Source organism: Plectropomus leopardus, chromosome 12, assembly GCF_008729295.1.
Source record: "Plectropomus leopardus isolate mb chromosome 12, YSFRI_Pleo_2.0, whole genome shotgun sequence".
In the NCBI taxonomy this organism is placed as follows: Eukaryota; Metazoa; Chordata; class Actinopteri; order Perciformes; family Serranidae; genus Plectropomus; species Plectropomus leopardus.
In genome coordinates this window covers 324,016-334,743 of record NC_056474.1, presented here as the reverse complement: position 1 = coordinate 334,743, position 10,728 = coordinate 324,016, and the positions used below count along the sequence as shown (strand labels likewise).

Here is a 10,728-nt window from a genome sequence, read left to right as displayed (position 1 = left end):
GACATATCCCAGACTGTCAGCAGCTACACTCACACACTGACATATCCCAGACTGTCAGCAGTTACACTCACACGCTGACATATCCCAGACTGTCAGCAGCTACACTCACACACTGAGGAGGAGGAGTGTTTTTTAAACATAGTGGCATCATAACAAAAACCTGGCATTTTAAGGGTTAAAATTCTGGAATGAAAATGAATATTTGATTTTTATGATTAAGATTATTTATGATCAGGACTGTTCGTGTTCAAGTACCATGATCAAATTGAGTTTTTTAATGCAAGTTTAGAGTACTTTTTTTGCTGAGATTTAGGCCATTTTCATGTACTTTCTAACAATACTTTTGCTCTTTTTTAGGTAATCTTCATGTATTTTAAACAAATTAAAACGATCGATAATGTTTTAGTTATTTTCACATACTTTCTAAAAAAAAATGCTAGTTTTTCTGTCATTTTTTCTTAAGTTATTAACTGCAACCATCCCATGTTTTGGAAAGAAACAAGCCAATCTGCTGAGGTTTCAAAGGTTTAACAGCTGACTACAAAAAAAGTATTCGCTGCCCTGTCAGGTCTGAAAAAATTTTTACTTTATCCAAAGTACCTTAAGAAGTGGAGAAAAATAAGGACTGTCACATATTGTGTGTGTGTGTGTGTGTGTGTGTGTGTGTGTGTGGTCAGAGCTCAGTAAGTGCTTCCTCCTTCTCTTCTTCTTCCTCTGACAGCAGTGGATCAAGTTTCCATCATAATGCAGGAGACCAGCCCTTCCTGAAACTGTGTGTTGTGTGTGTGTGTGTGTGTGTGTGTGTGTGTGTGTGTGTGTGTGCTTACATGTGTGTGTGTTTTACTGCTCCGAACACTCCCACTTTGTTCAGCTGATGAGTAGTGCTGGGCGATAAAACAATAACGATAGCAACCGTGAAATAACTTTTCCTCGATTGAAACATGAGACGTAGTGGATAGAATGTCGATAGAACTCATTTCAGCCATGTTTTGACAGACAACACGAACAGCCAATGATAATAAGAATAACGCTGCGGAGAACCAAATGCAGAGAAGGACTTTGACTGTCGAACAGCTGAGTGTTTGACAGCCACAGCACTAAAACAGACACATCAGCAGAGGTGAAAGTGACTTCTTTAGACTCTACAGACGACTTTGTGTTAGTTTCAGCTTTAATCAGACTTTGGATGAATTATTTAGAAACACCAGGACGCATCGCTCCGTGTCTCATCCAGCCCCTCGCGCTGAGCTCTCATTATTATTACCAGGGGCAGATGTGATGTTTTGGGGGCCCGGGGCCACAAGCACTTGAGCTTATTTTCAGCCTTTCTCTAACTGTGAATGTCGGCAGACTGTTAACAGCTATAGGAGAAGTAGGCCGACTCAAAAGTTTTTAATTCCTGAGTAAAATGATTAACAGCACAGAAGTTTGACAGAAGCTGAAGTCAGAGTCCTGCAGTCAGGAGAGGTTGGCCTGTTATCAGCACAATGTGCTTCAATTTACCTGAAGTTTGTTTCAGATGGAGCTTTTCATTTTTATATAATGCTGGAAAGTTTCATAAATAATAATTAGTTGAATACCTCTGCCGTGAACCATCTTCAGGGTGAAATCACAATTATTGTCATAGATCATCAGACCGATTATTGATGATTAATCAACAGCTCTCACATTTGAACAGACTTTTCAAATTACTGCGCAATTCAGGATAAAATAAAAAGATCATGAACAGGGAAATGATGGCTTAAATATACACTGAATTAAAATTGTGATAATAACATGGTATTTTCATTATGATATTACATGTCCAACAGCCCGATCCGGCGTGGACATGTGCAACATCCTGCTCACGGTCCCGCTCCAGCACGCGGACTCCCTCATTTGGTGTTTTTTTTTGGCGCTCTGTTACAATGCGGTACCATAAACCCCGCCCCCCACCAAAGTAAAAGCTCAGAGTCAAATACGAGTCAATCAGAATTTCTCTCTGACGGTTTCTGTCATTTTGGGTCATTCTCATCACACTCGTGCTTCTTCATGTGTTTCTGATCAGTTTAGTTTCAGTGAGTATTTTGATGCTGTTGGTGTGGCAACATGATTGACAGCTGTGATGATTAACATCAGTGTGCTCTGGATCAATGGTGCTGCTCTGGATTGGGTTTACGGGTTCTGATAGTTTGATTTTTTTATTATATTTGATATATTTTGTCCTCTTGGAGACATCTATGGGGGCCGCTGTCTCGTGAGTGAAACTCAAAATTTCACTCTGAGATGCGGCAGAAGTACGAGTGTGAAGCAACAGGGCGGGAAAATACTCAAGTAAAGTACTTTTTTTACAGCTGTACTTAAGTGCAGTACTGGAGTAAATGTACTCAGTTACTTTCCATGCCTGGATCTGACTGGTTGAAGCTGTCAGTCTGATGATGTCACAGCATCAGCGTTGATCTCAGCCCACTAATCCAAGTTTACGTAACTCACCGGACACAGCAGGAGGATTACACGCACGCGCGCGCGCGCGCGCGCGCACACACACACACACACACACACACACACACACACACAGGCACACAGACACACACACACACACACAGGCACACTGTGATCTCCTGAAAAGTCATTGAGTGTCTCTGACAGCCACACGATGAGTCTCCAACGAGGGGAGAAGTTTTTACATCCTGTGTGTAACATTCAGATTTTACTGAAGTACAACAAAATTAGACGTTTCCATCATTAATCAGTAGATTTTATTTATTAATCAGTAGATTTTATTATATATATTTACAAACCTGTATAATAAGACGTGATGTGTTCAATGATTGAAGGAAATTTCAAAATCTAACAATAATTTCTGTTTTTGTCGTTTCTTTTTCTTCCAGTTTTTGGCTGATAAATGGGATCATTTTGTGATTTTGAAAGTAAAGATGCCTTTTTTTTTACGCTGTTTTATGTCTCTGAGATCTTATGGAGACTAAAAGGACAAAAACTATTCACGAGCAAATCACTTTATTCAGATTATATTCACATATTTGTATTTAATATTTTTGCAGTAAATAGTTGCAGGTTCAGTATTTTGTGACCAGATAACTCTGAGTTATATTCAGGGTCTAAAGCATTTGTTGTGATTTTCAGCTGATTTATGCTTTATTTTGGAAAGTTTCTTCTTCTCCTGCTGATGAAGCTGCAGTTGTTCCGTTGACCTCCGCTCATTAACCCCTGACAGCTCTGTCTGCCCTCCCGAGGGCGGTCTGTAGTTAAACGCCTGCCTTGCTGCTCGCTGTGTCACGCTCTGCTGCCTGGCTCCCGCTTTCACTGGGAGAGGCTGTTGCTATGGAAACGCTCCCAGAGGCCCAATGCGATTGGCCCGTCCCAGGACCTTGTTTACCACCCACTGGACTACGGGGGAGCTCCATAGAGGTGGAGACGGCGCCCTGCTCGGCTCTGTGGTGAACGGAGCTGCGTGGAGGGTCGAGGTGGGAGCAGAGGAGGAGGAGGAGGAGGAGGAGGAGGAGGAGGGATGCTCTGGGGAACTCCCCTCAGCTGGCTCTGTGGTTGTTTTTCGTAGGTATTCCTGCCTCGCTGCGGGCAGCAGGGGTTGTGGTGACGGCTCAAACACTCGAAGTTTGATGGTGTTGTCATGATATCAGAAAACCTGCGTGGTGCCCTGCGGCAGCGCCGTGTCATTCTCGCATGTCTTTGTGACCTAAAGACCTGAACCTGCGCCTCATTGGATTGTGTTTAAACGTCCCTCTTGTCTTCCAGATCTCGCGGGCTCCCCAAGCTGAAGGAGTCGACCTCCCATGAGTCTTTGCTGAGCCCGGGCAGCGCCGTGGAGGCTCTGGACCTCAGCATGGAGGAGGACGTGTTCATCAAACCTCTGCACAGCAGCATCCTGGGACAGGAGTTCTGCTTCGAGGTGAGTTTGTTCTGCCGCCTCAGGATCAAACTCAGCCAGCAAGCAGCGAGATCACGACTTTATTCGTTTACTTTATTTACTGGGCAGAAAAACAAGTTACAGTTAAACATAAATGTATAAAAAACAAAATTACACATTCAATAGTGCAGCAGTTAAAATATAAAGAAAACTATAATTGCAAAGTGAATAAACTGTAAATAAAACAGAAATGTTGTTAATGTTTATTTGCAGTGTGAAGTAATAACGATATAAAGATGTAAACACGTAGTAAAAACACTAAATAAAGGTAAAGTGATAATATGATACAGAAAAAGGGATCGAGAAAATCAGTATGTGATAAATCGCATAAGAGGAGGAAGAGCCAATGTATGCGGTGAGATGTGACACGATACGATTCGATACGATACGATACGATGCGATACGATACGATACGATTCGATACGATACGACATGATAAAAGAAGATACAATGCCATATAAAATACGAAATGATAAGATAACATAAGGTAAGATATGATACGTTTGATTTTTAGTAATTTGTTAAATACAGAACTGAAATGTTGCTTCATAAATTATTTCTTCTTTTTTTGTTCTCATAAACTTCCATCACTTTACACATGGAGAGGAGTTTTTACATTTCTGTCACCTCGCTGCTGTCACGTGATGAATTATATTAATGATGTCTCTCTGTCTCACCTGTCAGGTGACGTACTCGGGCGGCAGCAAGTGTTTCAGCTGCACTTCAGCCTCAGAGAGAGACAAGTGGATGGAGAACCTGCGGAGAACCATTCAGCCCAATAAGGTCAGACACACACACACACACACACACACACACACACACACTTCCTCCACTCTGTCAGGACACCGCCGTCCTCGTCCAGCGTCAGTGTCTGTCGCTGTAACGAGTTCTCCTAGTCACGGGTCGCTCTGCACACGGTGCGTCCACAAACAGGAACTGTATCAACTGGATATGAAATAATAATATTAAAAAAATAATTAAAAAAAATAACAAAGTCCTGCACACTTAAAAATCACAAAAATCACTGGAAAAATTTTAAAAACACAACACAAAAGAAAAAAATATATGTAAGAACAATACACAGGAAAAAAATGTTAGAAAAAAGAAATACAACGCAGAAGAAAATGTAGACTCAATGTAAAGCTGAGACTCACTTTTCTTCATGTCAGATGGCGTTCGCCACGGTTTTTAAACGGAGCTCGTTGTGTAAAATGACCTGTAGTGACCTCTGGGTTCGGTGTGTGTAGGTTTACTGTCTAAAGGGTTAAGGTTTTTGACAGCAGGGGTTTTTCTGCTGCTCTTGCTGTCTTTCTGTGGTATTTTAAAGGTATTTTAAAGATTTTTAAAAAATGTTATCATTCCCGAGTGGTAAAAATGCTAAAATTAAGCACCAATACTGTGTAACAAATGAGATTGACCCCAAAAAACGCTGCTACAAGTTATAAAACTTCACTGAGCACGAGAATGTCCGTCATTTACTTCCACCATAATGTTCTGAGCTCCTGTAACTCTAAACTTTCTAAATGCCGAACTGAAACACGTTTATTATAGATTCATGAGGAGAAAAACTCAAACACAAGACTGAGAATTAATCTTCAGTTTCTCAGCTTTCAGATGATGTGAAACACTTGAATGTGGCATTAAATGTTGATGTGCTGTCTCCCCACAAAGTCCCCTAAATGGGTCGATGGGACGAAAGAGGAGGAGCTCAAAGGGACAGCTGTGATTTTTTATGTGGCGCTCAAACACAGACAATCAGTACACTTACATCGTGATAGAAAACGTTAAATTATTGTGTCAGTCCGAATAAACGTAAACATGGACTTTAAAGGTCCAGTCCGAATTTCTCTAAATTTCTCTGATATTTTCTCTTACTTTTCTGTTCAGAGAAACTATCAGAAAATATTTGTAAAATAGTTATCTAAAAATACTATAAGTATACTGAAAGTTAAAAATAAAGATTATTTAAACGCAGGAAGTAGAATTGATATTTTTTTGGGTGAAGAATCAAGAACTGTCCTCCTCTTTCCTCCTTGATGTTAACGGAGGCTGTTTCTGTCGCAGGACAACTGTCGGCGGGCGGAGAACCTGCTGCGTCTGTGGATCATCGAAGCCAAAGACCTGCCGCCCAAGAAGAAGTACTTCTGCGAGCTGTGTCTGGACGACGTCCTGTACGCACGAACCACCAGCAAGACCCGCCACGACAGCCTGTTCTGGGGCGAGTACTTCGACTTCTCCAGCCTGCCCGCCATGCACAGCATCACCGTGCACATCTACCGCGACGTGGACAAGAAGAAGAAGAAGGACAAGAACAACTACGTGGGCCTGGTGAACATCCCGGTGTCGGGCGTGATGGGCCGGCAGTTTGTGGAGAAGTGGTACCCGGTCAGCACGCCCACCACCAGCAAGGCCAAGGGAGGGGGGCCGTCGATCCGCATCAAGTCCCGATTCCAGACCATCTCCATCCTGCCCATGGAGCAGTACAAGGAGTTCGCCGAGTTTGTCACCAACAACTACACCATGCTGTGCTCGGTGCTGGAGCCCGTCATCAGCGTCAAGAACAAGGAGGAGATGGCGTGCGCACTCGTGCACATCCTGCAGAGCACCGGGAGGGCAAAGGTCAGAGTCCAGCAGCCAATCGGCAGCCCGCAATTGCTTATTCGCTCTCCGAGAGTCCGAGAATCAGCTCCGTCATGTCTGCACCGTGAATATGAAGCTGCAGTAAAACAGGGTCTTTAAAGTCATGGAAAAGTTTTGGAAAACTAAATATACACAGCTAAAACATAACCAAATGTATTTGGAAAATTCATGCCAAAAAATGTTTCTCAAAAAATGTAAAATCTCAATCTGTGTCGCTGTCAACCAATCACAGCGCAGAAACATGATGTCATCCATAGCAACAGGGTCAGCCCTGTGAAAGTCCGCCCACACGTCTTTAGAAAAAGCAAAAATGAAATACAAATAAATCCACTTTTCACATTGTGATAACATTCACATGACTGACAGCTGCTGTCCACTCACTCACCGTCTCCTCCTCCTCTTCCTCCTCCGTCTCCTCCTCCGTCTCCTCCTCCGCCTCCTCTGGTTCAGGACTTCCTGACAGACCTGGTGATGTCGGAGGTGGACCGCTGCGCCGACCACGATGTCCTGATCTTCAGGGAGAACACGCTCGCAACCAAAGCTATCGAGGAGTATCTGAAGCTGGTGGGACAGAAATACCTGCATGACGCACTCGGTGAGTCTCAGCTCACACACACACACACACACACACACACACACACACACACACACACACGTCTGTCCACAGGTTTTTATGCCTTCACCCTGCAAATGCTGCAGCAGGCAGCATTATGTTTTTGGGTTGTTGGTCAGTCTGCCTCATTCTTGTGAACACTAAAGAACGCGGTGAGGGAAGTCTGTTAAATGTGGCACAAACGTCCACTTGGACTCAACGATGAGTTTGTTAGATTTCGGTCACTGTGATGTTGCAGCTCTCTTATTCCTGTAAGAGGTATATCTCAGGAAGGCCATTAGGGAATTTCCTCAAATTTGGCACAAACTTCCATTTACAAGTGAACTGATTAGAGTTTGGCGGTGAAAAGTCTCTGTGATGTTGTTGGTTCTCATTCTCAAGAACACGATATCTCAAGAAGATTTTGAGGGAATCTTTTTCACAACTGTGGCAAAAATGTCCATTTGGACTCGAGGATGAACTGATTATATTTTGGTGGACAGAGGTCATAATCATTTTGACCTTGACTCTGTTTCATTCTAGAAAATGATATCTATAGAAGGCCTTAAGGCAATTTCCTCAATTATGGCACAAACGTCCACCTTGACTCAAGGATGAACTGATTAGATTTTGGTGGTCAAAGGTCGCTGTGACCTTGCATCTGGATCATTCTAGTGAATGAAATATCTTAAGAAAACACCTTAGGAATTTTCTTTAAATTTGGCACAAACATCATACTTCAATTCAACAATGAACTGATCAGAATTTGGCGGTGAAAAATCAGTGTGACATCATTGGGCTCATTCTCAAGAACATTTTAAGGGATTTTTTTTTCCTTTTCTTTCAAATTTGGCCCAAATGTCCACATGGACTCAAGGATGAAGTGACGAAATTTTGGTAGTCAGAAGTCACTGTGATCTGTGATCGAAGAATTCAGACCATAATTAGAAGAAATTTTACATAAATGGTAAATAGTAGAAAAAGATGATTTTATTTTTAATATCCAAAAGGCCAAAGGTCACCTTCACTGTGACATCTTAATGTTTGGCAAAATATAAAACCGCAATTTCAGCTTAAACTTAAAGCGAACTTTACAAAGTGAACATCTACAATAACAATAGACGTAAAAACAGAAAGTCGGAGAGAGCAGTTAACGACAGAGTGACTCCAGCAGAAACCAAACAGCTTCATTTCTCTCTGGAGGCGTTTCCTGTGGAAAATGTTCATTTATGTTGTTTTAATAATTAATGTCTCTCAGATGGTGACGATAATCAGTAAAGCAGAGATTCCAGCAGCAGTGAATCATCTTCAGAGGCTCAAGTATATTTTGCTGTTTGGTTTTTTAAATATTTTTTGGTGTTAATTCTCTAAAAAATGAGCCTGCAGCAGTACCGTGTCGATCCTAAATTAGATCAAAAGTCTTGATGAATCGTTTTTATTATTTTTTACGGGCTGCTGAATGCTAAATTTAGAGTAGTTATGTCTCCGTTCTGCTGCATCATCTTCATCCTCCTCTGAGTGATTCTCCTCTGTTCGCATGTTGTGAAATGTTTCTGAGACGCCATAAAAAGACCCAAAATAGTCCCGAATGTGACAGAAGAAGAAGAAACTGTCACAGACCCGCGAGACCTGCTGTCATCGCGAACCGACAAACCTCAGACTCATCACGTCGGCTCTCATGACTTAGTCATCAGCAGGAAAACTTCAGAGTCAAAAACACAAATATTTTCACCCTCATTACTGTATTTATAGCGTCACATCTGAAAATAGACGATAACTTCTGACTTCCTGCGGCGTGTTAGGTAACACGAGTCCTCTGCGGGGTTCTTCAGCCGAGCTCTTTTATTTTCAGTTATTGTTCTGCATGTTCAGCCGCTGCGTTATTTTCAGCTGACGTTCAACAAATATTCACCGAGTCGTTCTGCTGCGTCACCCGCTGAACAAACACTCGGAGGGACTCGTTAAAGCTTAATGATGCGCCAAAGTCTGGAAACCGTTTGTCTGCTGACGGAGAGCTTCCGAAAAACTGATGGAGCATTTAATCGTCAGAGCCGGAAGACCCTTAAGAAATCACGGTTTTTATTATTTATGGTTTTTATTTGGCGTCTTTGAGGGTGTTTTTTTAAAAGGCTGAAGATGCTCGAAACTTTTCAAACTTTGCACACGCATCAGAACTGTTGAACGCTTGAATCACATTTTTCAAACCTGAAGTCAAGGAAATGACAGGAGGCCAGCGGCCAGGCACAGCAGCTCCATACATGATTTTAGGGTTTTAGGTGATTTTTCTCATTTAGGACAATTCTAGGATTTAAAGGTGACATTTCTTTGATTTTAGAGCGTTTTTTGGTATTTGGGTATTTGTCAGATTTTAGGACATTTCCAGGATTTTAGGACTATTCTTGGATTCCGGGACGTTTCTCAGTTTTTAGGACATTTCTGGGAATTTTGGACATTTCTGTGATTTAAGGACATTTTTTAAGATTTTATGACATTTCTAGGATTTTGGGATATTTTAAATTTTAGGATGAATAAAAACAAAAAGAAAAACAGTCGGAGCGGAATAAAAGAGGCAGAAGTGGAGTAAATATGAGCGAGGCTGCTGGAGGGTAACGAGATGAACTTGCAACATTTGTTTTTAGTAAAATCTAACGACAACTGTTGATCGAAGCATTTCTTTGGTTTGACCTTTGACAGCGCAGACTGAGGGCGCACAGCTCGCCGTAAACTTCTCGAATCGTGATGCACTGAACTTTTGCCACTGTAATAAGTTTAGTTACTAACCTGTGTGTGTGTGTGTGTGTGTGTGTGTGTGTGTGTGTGTGTGTGTGTGTCACCAGGTGAGTTCATCAAAGCTCTGTACGAGTCAGATGAGAACTGTGAGGTTGATCCCAGTCGATGCTCCAGCAGTGAACTGGCTGAACACCAGAGTAACCTGAAGATGTGCTGTGAGCTGGCCTTCTGCAAGATCATCAACTCCTACTGGTACCAGTGCACATTCACACCTGCACTAAAACAGTCAACTACTAACATTCACACCTACAGTACCAGTCAGCTCTTTTCATTCACACCTGCAGTCTGAGTTCACACTCACACCTGTATTCCCAGTACATAGTCACATTCACACTTGCGGTACATAATTTCTTAGCATTTATACCTGAAGTCCCTGTACACATTCACACCTGCAGCCCCAGTCAACTATAAACACTGACACTCGCAATCCAGTTTCACATTCACACCTGTTGTCCCAGCACACACTCACATATACATACCTTCAGTGCCAGTGCATATTCACACCTGTAGTTTAGGGTAACACATTCACACCTGTAGTTTAAGGTAACACATTCACACCTGTAGTTAAAGGTAACACATTCACACCTGTAGTTGAAGGTAACACATTCACACCTGTAGTTTCAGGAAACACATTCACACCTGTAGTTTCAGGAAACACATTCACACCTGTAGTTTAAGGTAACACATTCACACCTGTAGTTTAAGGTAACACATTCACACCTGTAGTTTCAGGAAACACATTCACACCTGTAGTTAAAGGTAACACATTCACACCTGTAGT

The 10,728-nt window shown here is 42.1% G+C and overlaps 1 protein-coding gene across 1 annotated transcript; it reads left to right on the top strand.

Annotated features, from left to right (window-relative positions):
- Nucleotides 1–3,583: 3,583 nt before the first annotated feature.
- On the top strand, nucleotides 3,584–10,533 carry rasal2 (RAS protein activator like 2). Its single transcript, XM_042498442.1, has 5 exons — nucleotides 3,584–3,907; nucleotides 4,610–4,708; nucleotides 5,990–6,544; nucleotides 7,016–7,160; nucleotides 9,995–10,533. The coding sequence occupies exons 1-5, from the start codon at nucleotides 3,842–3,844 to the stop codon at nucleotides 10,234–10,236; spliced, it is 1,107 nt and encodes a 368-aa protein (XP_042354376.1). The 5' UTR covers nucleotides 3,584–3,841; the 3' UTR covers nucleotides 10,237–10,533.
- Nucleotides 10,534–10,728: the final 195 nt, after the last annotated feature.